Source organism: Bemisia tabaci, chromosome 8 (genome assembly GCF_918797505.1).
Source record: "Bemisia tabaci chromosome 8, PGI_BMITA_v3".
In the NCBI taxonomy this organism is placed as follows: Eukaryota; Metazoa; Arthropoda; class Insecta; order Hemiptera; family Aleyrodidae; genus Bemisia; species Bemisia tabaci.
The window spans coordinates 45,612,992-45,627,914 of NC_092800.1; the positions used below are offsets into that span (position 1 = coordinate 45,612,992).

Consider the following 14,923-nt stretch of genomic DNA (forward strand, 5'->3'; position numbering starts at 1 on the left):
ACATTGTTCGTACCTACTTTCCTACTTACAAACACGAAAAAGACTTTCAACCTTACATCATGAATATAATTGAAAATTGACAGATTTTCAAACAACGGAAAAATCTCTGAGGCAACTTTTATTTGTACTGACATAGCTTGGTTTCGAAAAGGTTACATTAAAACTGCGTATCCCAAACTCTAGAAGCCACTGATAAGTTGTCGTTTCACGAAAGAACGTAACTTCATTCCAAGATTGAAAAATTGACTCCAACAATTCGATGTTTTACGAGAATGTACGTTTGCCAGTTTTGTCCAAATTTCGTCTGATTTTTGCATGAGATCATGAGAAAAATCAGTGAAATTTTCTTTTAAAAATATCCAAGTTTCTCCAGGTAAAAATGAAATTTTCAAAACTTTGGCAATATTGAAATGTAGTCACGTTACCACGTCCAGGAGACGACGTGACAAAGTGTCTCGTTTAAAATTTATGGCACCTTTTTACAGATGGTATTAAAATATTAGCGAATACTTCAGACTGGCATTAATATCTCAATGACATTTAAGCCATATTTTCATTGTTAATGGATTCAGGGAAGATTGGCGTAATGCTTGCTTCTGAACCGGAGGACATAAGTCTTTTTCAGCTACACGTCTCATTATGATGCAAGAATTTGAATATTTCAGTAGAAAGTGGTTCAGACGATTACGGACAGGATGACAGAAAGACTATGTAGTAATTGGTGATTGCTCACTCTATAAAGCGGATCCCTACTCGGTGATAATTTGAGATTTTCTTAGTTTTGAAAGGTAAGTTTGCTCCCAATTAAATAGCACAATCCATTCATTGTAGCAGTAGAAAATTTTTCAAATGTTATTTTTTTTATTTTTTTTTTTTTTTTAAAAATGAAAAAATAGACTTTTTACCTTATTTTAAATTTTTGAATGGCAGACTTTTTTTTAATGAATTCAAAGAATATTAAATGTGTCATTGATGACAAGATTTTATTTCGACGAATAAAACTGGCGGACGCTGAAAGCATATGCAAATACAAAATTACTTTAGATGTAGTTTTGCATACAACACCGAAAACTTTACCAAACTGCACTATTACGATATGTTAACGTAGTTTTACGGCCGATCGTGTCCTATTTTCGAGAGAAATTATCTTGGATACTGTGAAATTGCCAGCGAGTGCGAATTTTGATTTCCGTCAGCAATTGGCAAATGACTCCCCTCCCATCATCAAAAACCAAAATATACCGTCGCCATTTTTGGGTCTTAAAGCCTATTCTTACCATGTAAAGTGGAGAAGCGTCTTGTCCATACCCTCTGTATCATAGATACAAATTGTTATGAGCAACCCGAGACAATGATAACAGTGGAAAAGCAAGGAGAAAAAACGGGAAACAAGGCTAAAAAACACTATCGATAAAAATCAGTTTTTATGAATTGTGTATTTTCGCCTTGTTTCCCGTTTTCCCCCCTTGTTTTCCCACTGTTGCTCTCTCTATCAAGTTACTATATAGCTGCTGATCAATAACTTTGTCACTAACCAAGTTCATATTTTGTATTGATTGGAGACCTTATTGTTAAAATGGCTTTAATCTTCCTCATGATAAATACGCTCGAAACAAGTCCAAGTTTAATCGAGGATACAGAACTCACCTGTTCTTCATTTGTTAGTTCGCTACACTGAAAAAAATGATACTGAATTAACATTTTGGATTTAAAAAAGTGTGTGACAACTCAAAAAACGCTGAGCAGCAGTTATTTTTACACCTCGACATTGCTGAAGTAACTGCTGAAACGGCTCATTCAGCGTTTTGTGAGTTGTCGCACACTTTTTTACATTCAAAATGTTAAATTAGCATCCTTTTTTTTTCGGTGTAATCGTAAGGCCTCGATACACGATCAAATTCCCGGACCATTTACCATCAAAGTGTCGGGAGTCATCAGTCTTGAAATCGTTACTTCGCCTAATTTTCAAATGAAAACCCGTCAGAAATGTCACATGTGGCAAGAAATGATGAATAGTGGCACTCCATTCTGATCAAGATTTGACGGCCCGTCCAGTTTTGATTAAATTGAACCGCTGAATGGTGAACATCAGTCATCAACTGGTCTACTTGGATCGGAATTGGTTCGGAATATGATCGTGTACCGAGAGCTATATTGACTTGCTGTTACTGTAGATGCTGTGGTGCTCCGTTCTTTTGGCTGTCACGTTTAGGATGGTGACTGGTGTCACCGATCGACCAATCATCGGAATAATGACGATGGAACTGGAGAAAAGTCTGGAAGCGTCGTATCCAGGCTATGACGTATACATAGCTGCCTCCTATGTCAAAGCGGTCGAAGGAGCCGGCGCCAGAGTTGTCCCCGTTTTTACCGGTCAGAGTGAAAGCTACTACAGGTAACCAGATCCATTTCTAGGTCCAACACCTTTCACGTGGTGCTCAATTGACAATTGGACTACATTTTGCAATTTCACGTGGTGCTCAATTGACAATTGGACTACATTTTGCAATTTGGAACTATAAAGTCTAGCCCGGTTTAAAAACAACGTATGTGCCATTAGTTTCCCTATGAACATAAGTGTTTTCCAGAAGAGCCAGAATTTATAGTTCCAAATTTCAAAATGCAGACCAATTTCCGTGTTTCGTCATTTTTGGGGTAGTTTAAATCAAGAGGATTTCGTCGATATCTACAAATTTGTATACTAAATCGACACAAACCGTTCAGAAGACTAAACTTGTGGGGTCGAAACTGAAACTTCTCCACTGTTTCGCGTGACCGACAAATAATCGCGAATCAAACAATAGTCAAAAATCTCGAACCGGGAAGGCTCACCGAGCCTGAGAACCAAGCCCAATCGATTCTACGCCTCGAACTACGTAGGATTCGACAACAATCTCGAAATTTCATTCCCGGTCCAAAATCGAAAACAATCGGCAGGGGTCACATGGCCTAGAATTTTAGGGTCAAACTCTAGCCATGCGTCAAAGTGTCCTTCGAAGTGTGCTTCATACTGCCAATTTGGGTTATAGGACATTTTGTCAACGACTTTTTTGTCCGAGCAACTGATTTCTCTAGTAATTTACGTCCTCGCGTTTTTTCTGCAGGGGAGCTCTGGTCCTCTTACCGATTCAGACCCAAAGTTAATGGGCCCACATGTAAATACAAACGTCAGTTGCTCACGACGTTTTTGGAAGGAAATGTAAAATGTCTCGGAAGAATAAGGGTTTGCGTATTATTTTTTTTTTTTATTTTGGTCCAACGAAGAAAAATTTATAATTGAGATTTTTGGTGAAAATGGGGGAGCGTCAATTCCTCGAGGGAAAATTCGCTAAAACTCTCTACACCTCTTTGGTGCAACAGGGCTTAATCTTTCAAGAAAATCCAATCTTGTTATACCTGAACCGGATAAACCTTTGATTTGCCGTGTGCGATATCCTCGCGACGGCGTCGTCGTGCCGCGGCGCACAATGGATCGAGCCAATCAGAGAGGTCGGACAAAATTTGGAAACTTCAAACGCTTATAACTCCGTTTATACAAAACTTTGAGGTTCTGAAAGTGGTTATATTGGTTTCCTCGTAAAATTTTCTTCCTAAAATACCCTTTGCAATTTGAAAGGTGACGAAATAAATGTCAAAATTTGCAGTCTCATTCCAAAATTTCATGTCCGACCTAACCTATCGACTCGATCCACTGTGCGGCGCTTCGAGTTACTACTTACTACTATGTGTTGCATTCGAGATTGAAGGCATCCCAACGTATCATGATTGATGGCATCTTTCAAAAGTACGAAGTTCCCTCGCAATTTAAATTGAGAGACGACGACATAAAGAGAGTGGTAGTCGAAAAACTTACTAAGTCCTTGTGTCTGTACTCGTATTCAATAACGTTCGGGATGATTTTAGAACATCATCAGAGGAAAAAGTGACTTGATTCAAGCAGGCATATGCTCTAATTCACTGCCGAGAAGATTTACTTTTGAATCGATAAAAAAAATAATGCTTGTTTAAAGAAAAATATGCTTATACATAAAGGAAAGCCACGAAAATCAAGCAAAAACCCGCGTTCATTCAGCGATTTTATTCTTGATTCAAAATAAAATGTTCTTGACAGCATACTCAAGAACGTTCCTGCCTAAATCGAGTCACTTTTTTCTCTAATGAAATTCAAAAATTATGCTAAACTTTATTAAATACGGATGCTAGGACTTTGTGAGGTTTTGGACTATCACTCTCTTATTATGCCCTAGTACCTTCATTTATTTTGAGAGGGAAGCTCTGTACTCTTAAAGGGTGCCTGTCATTGTTAATATTATGGAGCGCCTTCAATTTCGAATGATACTGTGCAACACCTCCGAGGTGAAATAGTTGCTTGAGGCGCCGTGGCACGCTGCGCTGCGATTCGGTGGGCGGCCGGCCAGAGCCTACAAACCTAACGGGATACTTCAAGCATTGCGCAATGCGTGAAGTATCGCGTTAGGTTTGTAGGCGCCAGTGCTCGCTCCGCGCTGTCAGCACGCCGCGCGGCTGCGCTCTGCGTTAGGCTCTAAAATCGAGGAAAATCCACGGGGAGTATTTTGGAAAAAAATTTCGGCGTAAAAAGGAATGTTCTCTCATCGGGCTGAAACCAACTCAGTCCCCATGGAAATGACCTCTTGAGTCCGATTTTCTGGTCGGAAAAGCCTGCTGGCTCGCGCGACCGGCGAAAAACGCGCGGTGGGCAAACTTTTGCAAAACGATCAAAAACGCTTGTTTCCGTATGTTTCTCGCTCAGGAAACCTCGCCGAGCAACAGAACTATGCGCAATCGATTCTACGTCTTGAACTACGTAGGATTCGACACCTATCTCAAAATTGTTTTCTCAACCAAAATCAAGAAAAATCCACAGGAGTACCCGGTACCATGGAGTAAATTTTGGGGTCAAAATCGAACGTTCTCCAATCAGGCTGAAACAAAGCTACTTCCCTTGGAAATTCGCCGCTGAGTCCGATTCTTTAGTTGAAAAAGCAATCTGCGAGTCTGCTTGTTGGCGCTAGCAGCAAAATTTGAGAGTTTCTTGAACTTTTGCAAACGCTGATAAACACCCGTTTCTTGGTTCAGGAAGGCTTTGTTCAAGGGGACGCTTGGAGATACACGCAAAGGATTCTTCGCCATTGACCACCTAAGATTTGACGCTTATGACGAACAATGAAGCTTGACCAAAATCGAGAAAAATCAAGAAATGTTGCGTGAACTAAATAAAGCTCATGTAGTGTAGCACATAGCTGATTTTAAAAGCTTGAGTCGATGAATGCTTAATTACACAATGCGCATCTTCGTCATACTTTTTCGAGATCTTTTATGAAAATATGTCGTATGGAGGGACAATTATCCACAGTAGATATCTTCAGTTGAGTGAAGAAAAATTTGAGAACATTTTTTAAAAAAAATTGTCGTCTGGTTTCTTTAAAAAAATATAGAAAAATGATTATATTTGCTCAGCGCCAAGATCGGCCATGTACGCTTTTTTTACCGGAACTATAATTATGTTATACCTATTTGAAGAGTGACGGTTCAAAAAAATGATGAAAAAACAATAATAGACCTAAAGGTTGAAAGTGAATTGTACCGAGGGACCAATTGAAGAAATGATAGGAAAGAAAGAAAAGATGGAATAGGATATGAGGTATTGAAGCGAGACAAGTGAAGAGCCGCAGCGACCCCCCAATTTGCCTTGGCTCGGAAAATGAGAGTGAGAAGAGAAAGATTTGAGGTGACTGCAAAATTGATTTAATGATCTGGAAGAGATCTTGCTTGGAGTTCTTATTTTTACCAGACTCAGAGTGAATCGGCTACTATCCGTGGATAGGAAACCTGAAGGGTTACCAGGCGTATAGTACACCGGCTTCTGCAATGAGCAGGAAAACCAGAAGGGTTTGAATATTGAGAGCTGTGTGCTATTGCACGTATTATTAATTCCAGATTCCGAAGAATTGGCTTCTCCAAATTGGAGGTGGTATACAAACTGTATGAGTCCGAAATAGAGATGACTTGAATGTGAATAATTTTGAATGCTTGAAACGATGAATTTGCTTCGTTCTGTGTAATGATGACCGCTAATGCTTGACCTTGGTGCCAATATAACGGGAAACTGAACTTCGGTCTTGATCCATTCCAAAAAACGCCAATTTCTTGCTGAGCTCCTTAGGATGTTTCTTCAGCTGCTTGCTTGGCTTGATTTGACTTGATCCTTGTTGAGAGCTTGAGAGTGAGGTGCTTCTTGGTCGACTGCTGCATTCAGAGTGAATTAATTTGCGAATTGCGGGTATATTTATATGCAGATTTCCTTTGTGTGCGAATGCGGGAAACCAACTTGCTTGTGATTGGTCGGTTGGCGAAGCAGGAGTGGATTGGGCGGGAAAAGCTGCCGCTGGCCGCTAAATTTGTAGTGCGCGGGCTCTGTTGTGGCGAAGTTCAAATCTCGTGCGCCGCGGTGACTTGTGATTGGCTGCGGCAGGTACTGCGATTGCGCGCTGACTCGTCATTGGCGGCGGCGCTTGCGTGCTGCTGAACAAAGGATCTCATTACTGCGCGGTTGAAAGTTGACGTCTAGTGCAGAGTTGTTCGCCCGATCACCAAGGTTAAGCTACATTGATCGTAATGCTTGAAATGGAGACCGTTTGGGAACATCGCAATTTTACATCATTTTACACGTTTTAATTTTGTGAATTGGTCTGATATGAGTTGAGAATGCTGAGAAGTTGATTTCAAGAATTTATTATAATTATTATTATTTTTTATAAAGGGGAAATCAGACATACTCCCCCCGTTGAACGAGCGCACGTTCAACAGAGAAGTGTTTCAAAAAATGTGTTAGTTTAGAAGCTCATATTTGGTTCTTGTCTGAACTTATGGGGAGGCGGCAAAGCTTGGAAACCGGGCGCCGTAAAGTCCCCGTGGTGGTCTTGACATCGACGACGCGTGTGACGTCATCAGGGCCCGGAAAGCACTTGGTGATTCGTCCTAATCTCCATTGCTGAGGAGGTAAATTATTGTCTTGAATAATGACGAGATCATCAATTTTTATTGGATCAGTTTCTTGAGTCCATTTTGATCGCTGCCTCAAGCAGTTGATGTACTCATTTTTCCATGTTTGCCAAAAATGTTGACTGGCTTTGTTTATCAAGCCCCATCTATCCACACGATTAGAAGGGATTTCTGTTAGATTTTCTTCGGGTAAGGCGTTGAGTGGGCGACCAACAAGAAAATGACCTGGGGTCAAGGCGTCCATATATGAGGGATCTGTTGATAGCGGGCAGAGCGGCCTAGAGTTCATTATTGCCTCCACTCGAGTCACGAGTGTAGTCATTTCCTCGAAGGTGAAAATTTGAGTACCCATGATTCTTTTGAGATGATGTTTTGCGGATTTTATCCCTGCTTCATTTAGTCCACCAAAATTTGGTGCGGAAGCGGGTTGAATATGCCAATTGATTTCTTTTTTGCTTAGATTTTCAGCAATGCTTGTTTCATTAGTTTTTAAGAATGCATATAGCTCTTTTAAAGAGTTATTCATTCCTACGAAGTTGGTGCCGTTATCAGAGAACATATTTTTGCATAATCCTCTGCGAGAGACAAATCGAGCTAATGCGCCTTCAAAGGCCTTTGTAGTCAATTCGCTTACAAATTCCAGGTGTACCGCTTTAGTAGCCATACAAATAAATAGGGCTAGATACCCCTTCGTTCGCCTTGCATTTCTGAGTTTGTTTTCTTTGACTTGGAATGGTCCGCCGTAGTCACACGCTGTATTGAGAAACGGATATGCTGCCTGAACCCTCCATTTTGGTAAATCGCCCATAAGTGGCTGTGTGAATTTTGGTCTGACTTTAAAGCACTGGATGCACTTTTGAAGTTTAGATCTGACTACAGCACGCCCATTAATTATCCAAAATCGCTGATTGATTGCTGCTAAAGTTGAGCTGGGACCGCCGTGAAGTGTCATATCATGATAATAGTCGATTACCAGTCGAGTGAAATGATGATTTTTAGGCAATAAAATGGGAAATTTGAAGTCGTAGCTCATGTCTGAGTGCCTGAGTCTACCACCGACTCGCAATAATCCCTGTTCATCTAAAAAAGGACGAAGTTTGCATAAGGAGGCCGGGCTTTCTTTTTTCTCGCTCAGTGTTCTGATCTCTGTTTTAAATTCTTTGCCTTGAACAATTTTTATCCACCAGTGCCGGGCCTCTTGTAGCTCCGCGCTGGAAATCTGTCCAGTTCTTTTCTTGGTAGGATGCCGGGCATTATGGCTAAATCTCAACATCCATGCGGTGGTTCTGAGCAGAGGAACAAATCCTGAAAAAGATTTTAAGAAAGTTTCCTCCCATGATTCTTGTTTATTTTGTACCAGCGTGACGATGTCCGGTAATTTGTCGATTATTTCTGCTTTGCTTTCTGGGTCAAATGGACTCAATTTCGGCCATTTTTCTTCTGGCTCTTGCAACCATTTTGGTCTATGCCACCATAAACTGTTGTCGGCCAATCTGTCTGGCATGCAGCCTCGGCTGGCCAGATCGCTTGGATTATCTTCAGACTTGACATGCCCCCAATGTTGAGGTGTTAATACTTCTAAAATTCGAGTAACTCGATTGGCGACGAATACTTTGAGCCGGTAGGGAGGAGTTTGGAGCCATGATGAGACGACTGTGGAGTCTGAATAGGCGAATACCTTCCTGATTGGATGAGCCATTGAACATATGTAGTGAGCAGCATCTAGTAGCTCTGTTAATAGCGCCGCCCCCTGCAACTCCAGCCTGGGGATGCTCATCGGTTTGAGCGGTGCCACCTTAGTTTTCGCCATTAAAAGGCTGGTTTTGACCTCACCGGAGCTGCTTTCGACCCTCAGATACACATTGTCGCTGTATCCTAATTTACTGGCGTCGCTGAAACCGACAAGATCAAATTTTACTCCATTGATCAGAGACACATGACGCGGAATACGGATTTCGGAAATTTTGATGAGTTCTTCGTTGTACTTTTTCCACTGTGCTTGAAGCTCGAGGGGCACCGCCTCGTCCCAATCTATGCCTAATAACCACAGTTGTTGAAGAAATTGCTTGCCTTTTAGCATAATTGGTGATATCAGGCCAAGTGGATCAAAGATTTGGGCGACAACTGAGGCGATACCTCTTTTTGTGTACACCGGTGTGATTTTCTCAACCTTGAATGAGAATATATCGCTGCTTGGCTGCCATTGTAATCCGAGAAGCGATTCGGAACTGTCTGCATCTGAAAATTCTACAGGAGTTTTGAGATTGGACTCCGGCAAGTCCATCAATATTTCTGGGTCATTGCTTGACCACTTTTTCAGCTCCATGTTGCATTCACCGGCGCATTCGATTATTTCATCTCTTGCGTGTTTTGTCTCGAAAAGTTCCTCAGCTAAGAGGTCATTTGGACTTTTGACTGGCCTTGACGGGGGTTCCTCTATCTCCCAATGTCGTCGAAGGCAAGTTTCAATTGGTTCTGAATTGATGGACAGCAAAGCAGTGATTGGTGCTGATTCTGAAGTTGTCACGGCTGCTATGCGTGTTGCGTCATGCGGGGCGCTAAATTTGCCCGTCATAACCCATCCATAAATGCTGCTTAGCGCTATTGGCCAATTTTCATCGAGAATGATTTTTCTGCCATCATAAATGTGAGGGTACAGGTCGGCTCCAATAAGTAAATCTACTGGGCCTGGTTTCATCCACTCTGGATCTGCCAAAGTCAATGTCCTGAGAGGTTTGCTAATTCTGTTGGGAAGACTTATATTTGGCAGATCGGTGGTGATTTTGGTCATTATTGTTGCTGTTGATGTGAATACTGGCTGCGATTCAATGCGAGACTTGATCTCACATTCTACAGTACCATGAATATCATTGACTGCTTGATTGCCTAACCCTGAAATTGGAGGCGCTTCCTTGTGGATTTTTAGACCCAATTTGTGTGCACAGCGCTTAGTTATAAATGTAGACATAGCAGCACTGTCGATGAGTCCTCTGACAGGTTGATAACCACCAAATGAATCTTTGACTAGAACTAGAGCAGTTCCTAGAATGCATGCGTATTCCTTTGGTTTTGAGTTGGAAACCATTGCTGTCTTGGGAGGTTTTGATGAATCTTGATTTGACGTGTCTTCTAAGTGTAGAAGTGAATTATGCCTTTTATGACATGTTTTGCAGGTGTATTGGTTCTTACAAACCGAACTGGAGTGATTGAATTTCATGCAGTTGAAACACAGGTTTTTCTCTTTGACAAATGATCGGCGTTCAGGGATTGATTTAGCTAAAAATGACTCGCAAAAATAAATGGGATGGTCTTGAGTGCAACATGGACATTTTTGTTGAGACGAATTCTGTTTCGGCTTAACTGAGGCCGTGAGTGTCTGCTTTGATGGTGGTTGATTGTGTTTCGGCTTAGTTGACTTGGCTGCCGAACCATCTAATTGAAGGCACTCTTTTTCGAGGAAATCCACTAGGCTATCGATAGTGGGATATTTCGTTTCCGTGCCTCGAAAATCATCAAACCGTTTTCGAAAGTAATTATTTAACTTTTGTACCATGACTGCAGTGAGCATTGAAGAGTACTCGGACAGTTTGTGATCGAGGCCCTCCAATGCCTGGGTGTGCTCCCTGTATTTTGTCAGAAGTGCAGGAATTTGCTGGACATCCTTCACTTCTGGCAAGTCAAGCAACCCGTTGAAGTGATGAAAAATATGCCTTCTTTCACATTGAAAGCGCTGACATAATATTTCCCAAGCCACATCATAATTTGAGTCGGTGATGTCTAACCCTTTTACCAAGTCCAGTGCCTCTCCCTTCAATGACGTGAGAAGGTACTGGAACTTTTTAACTTTCGCTAACTCATTTACATTATGGACAGAGACCATGAATAAATTATAAAAACTTCTCCAATCCTCTAATTTTCCAGTGAATTGAGGTAATTCAAGTTTTGGAAGTCTAACATTTGAGGATGAATGACTTTTAACATGAGTACTATGATTATTGGATACCTCAATTTTCGATGTTTTAGGAGTGAGCGAAAGAAAACGGACTTCGGCTGCAAGTATTGTCTCGTCAAATTCTACCTGCGCCTGTTCGATGTCTATTTTGGAATTAATAGGTAAATCAGAATTGAGACCTATTAATTCTGCTTGAATTAGATCGAATTTATCCTGGAACCCTGACAATCGATCAAACAAAGGTTTAAATTGCTCAGAATTTTCATCTGAAAGCTCATCATTGAATGTTTTTTCTATGGCCTTAACCCTAGAAAAAACTATATCTCGTTTTTTCTGAAGTGAGTCTGCTAATTTTTCACTTTCATTTACCTCAGGAGAATGAAGATTGCGTCGTTTCACCATTGTGAATTAATTTAGGACTGTAAATATGCAAGTTAGAATCCGGCCCGAGGGACCAAAAAATGAAGAGTGACGGTTCAAAAAAATGATGAAAAAACAATAATAGACCTAAAGGTTGAAAGTGAATTGTACCGAGGGACCAATTGAAGAAATGATAGGAAAGAAAGAAAAGATGGAATAGGATATGAGGTATTGAAGCGAGACAAGTGAAGAGCCGCAGCGACCCCCCAATTTGCCTTGGCTCGGAAAATGAGAGTGAGAAGAGAAAGATTTGAGGTGACTGCAAAATTGATTTAATGATCTGGAAGAGATCTTGCTTGGAGTTTTTATTTTTACCAGACTCAGAGTGAATCGGCTACTATCCGTGGATAGGAAACCTGAAGGGTTACCAGGCGTATAGTACACCGGCTTCTGCAATGAGCAGGAAAACCAGAAGGGTTTGAATATTGAGAGCTGTGTGCTATTGCACTTATTATTAATTCCAGATTCCGAAGAATTGGCTTCTCCAAATTGGAGGTGGTATACAAACTGTATGAGTCCGAAATAGAGATGACTTGAATGTGAATAATTTTGAATGCTTGAAACGATGAATTTGCTTCGTTCTGTGTAATGATGACCGCTAATGCTTGACCTTGGTGCCAATATAACGGGAAACTGAACTTCGGTCTTGATCCATTCCAAAAAACGCCAATTTCTTGCTGAGCTCCTTAGGATGTTTCTTCAGCTGCTTGCTTGGCTTGATTTGACTTGATCCTTGTTGAGAGCTTGAGAGTGAGGTGCTTCTTGGTCGACTGCTGCATTCAGAGTGAATTAATTTGCGAATTGCGGGTATATTTATATGCAGATTTCCTTTGTGTGCGAATGCGGGAAACCAACTTGCTTGTGATTGGTCGGTTGGCGAAGCAGGAGTGGATTGGGCGGGAAAAGCTGCCGCTGGCCGCTAAATTTGTAGTGCGCGGGCTCTGTTGTGGCGAAGTTCAAATCTCGTGCGCCGCGGTGACTTGTGATTGGCTGCGGCAGGTACTGCGATTGCGCGCTGACTCGTCATTGGCGGCGGCGCTTGCGTGCTGCTGAACAAAGGATCTCATTACTGCGCGGTTGAAAGTTGACGTCTAGTGCAGAGTTGTTCGCCCGATCACCAAGGTTAAGCTACATTGATCGTAATGCTTGAAATGGAGACCGTTTGGGAACATCGCAATTTTACATCATTTTACACGTTTTAATTTTGTGAATTGGTCTGATATGAGTTGAGAATGCTGAGAAGTTGATTTCAAGAATTTATTATAATTATTATTATTTTTTATAAAGGGGAAATCAGACACTATTAGACAATTTATGTCTGACACTCGCACATGAAATAGGGATTTTTCTCATCATGTAATTTGATTCCTATGGCTTTATTGAAAGAGATCTAATTTTCATTTGCAGAAAAATAGCTCAATCCGTGAATGGAATTTTAATTCCCGGTGGGGGAGCTCAATTTAGTGGAACTGATAACTTCTATGCGGCCACAAAGACCATGTACAACATAGCACTTGAGGTATTCATTGTTTTATTAAATTCACATTTATAACTACGAATCCTTCAATTTAGAAACATTCTGATCTAAATATGAGCACACCCGTGATCTCATTAATTTAAAATTTTAAAGTTCAGTCGATTTTTCGATTATTGGTGTACTCAACTATACAACTGTCATGGCTGCAATTGTACACTAAATTTATTCAGTATTACAGATTTTTTAGTGCGAAAAATCGAATTGGGTCCCAATGGATACGATTAAAGGTTACCAACGTTGAACTGTGTGATAAACTAAAAAAAAGTTGTTTAGCTCAAGCATAGTACCTCATTTTCTAATTTGCCGCCTAGAGGCTGAATTATTCCAGAAACAAAACCAAAAAAAATACTTGGGTTAAGTAGATATGCCCCATAAATTAAGCAGCAGCATACTTAATTCAAGAAAAAATATAAAAAAATAGCGGCAAAATTAATTTTTTTTCCTGTGTACTGTTATGCGGTTTAAAACATCTTTAAGCACCTTTATAATGGTCATAGTCGGATAAATCAACTTCCAGTAATTTTGAGCTGACACTTGCGGATTTTTGTCGCCTATGTTATTGTTTTTCTTTTTTCAGATGAACGGGAAAAAGATACATTTTCCGATTTTGGCCGTTTGTCTTGGGTACCAATTGATTGCACATCTGGCCAATAACGACAAAAGCCTCTTAAAAAGGTGTGATATCATCCACACGAATATGAATTTGAAATTTTTACCGGGTTTTCGGAAAGGATCTCTCCTCAAATCCATCCCGAAACAAATAGCGCGTGCGTTGGAAGGAAGCAACATCACCGTACACAACCACAAGTACGTGTTTTTTTACTGAATTCAATATGTTACCTCTAAATTCCTTGTTTAAAACGGCTATTTAGAATCAAACCCTTTACATACATGTATCACCGTGCTAAAATCTCTTATCGTCACGAGTGTTTTTGCGGGTTGGCGTCGGCCATTTTGAATATTGCGCAGCATCCTAGTGCGTAAGGCTTGAATGGGATGACTCCTCTGACGAAATGTTCAGCTGTGCCGTAGTATCGTTTCCGGATCGGGAACCTTTGAAAAACGCATTTTTATCAAGCAGACTGTGAAGTTAGGAGTGTGCTTGTGACTTTCCCGATCCGCTCATCTCGATTTTTGAACTATTTTCAATACAAACAACTCTTCTTTTTGCTGTAGCTGAAGTTTGCAACAAGCATATTAGGATATTCTTCCCAAGGAGAAAATTTTAGAAAATAAGGAACAAAAGATTTACCAGAAAACGCATTTTAAAAGATGACAAATTGACTGTGCATTCTTATTTTTTAAAATGCGTGGTAAACATTTTATTCCTTTATTTTATCATTAACAACACTCGAAATGCGATCCTCCAGTTACAGGATATTGTAGCAATATTAAAAAAAAAATGTTATTTTTATTTTTCACAGTTGGTGCATATACCCGGACGATTTCAGTGCAGCTTTAGATAAAGATTGGAAAATTCTTGCGACAACGGACGATCTCCAAGGAGTGCCTTTTATTTCGGCGTACGAGCATAGGAAGCACCCCATTGGTGCTGTTTTGTTCCATCCAGAGAAGAACATTTACGAGTGGGGCAGGGTTTTGAATTTCCCGCGTTCGCCAAGAGCAATCGCAGCCTCCCGCTACTTTTACGACTGGCTCGTCGGAGAAGCCAAGAAAAATGACAACTACTTCTCGGAGCTTCACTTGGAGCAAGAGTCCCTCATTTACAACTTCGAGGCCTTTCACAGCGAGCTTTTTTATCCGACCACGCACTCTAATTTCACGCACACGTATTTGTTCAATACCAAGTATTTGGACGTAAAATGATGTGGTTTAGCCGTCCCATCTCATTTCCTTTTTTTAAAAGTAAAATTACATTTATTGACACCCTACACATCGAGAATGACCTGCGAGTAGTTCATTCCAATTTGTACGAGAAAATACCAACATACATGTTGTCCAGGATGTAATGCTGGCGTGATCACAGAACC

At 40.7% G+C, this 14,923-nt stretch overlaps 1 protein-coding gene across 1 annotated transcript; it reads left to right on the plus strand.

Moving 5' to 3' along the window:
- The first annotated feature begins 629 nt into the window (after positions 1 to 629).
- On the plus strand, positions 630 to 14,822 carry LOC109040645 (gamma-glutamyl hydrolase). The gene is made up of 5 exons (XM_019056634.2): positions 630 to 788; positions 2,175 to 2,395; positions 12,803 to 12,914; positions 13,510 to 13,739; positions 14,357 to 14,822. The coding sequence occupies exons 2-5, from the start codon at positions 2,175 to 2,177 to the stop codon at positions 14,757 to 14,759; spliced, it is 966 nt and encodes a 321-aa protein (XP_018912179.2). The 5' UTR covers positions 630 to 788; the 3' UTR covers positions 14,760 to 14,822.
- Positions 14,823 to 14,923: the final 101 nt, after the last annotated feature.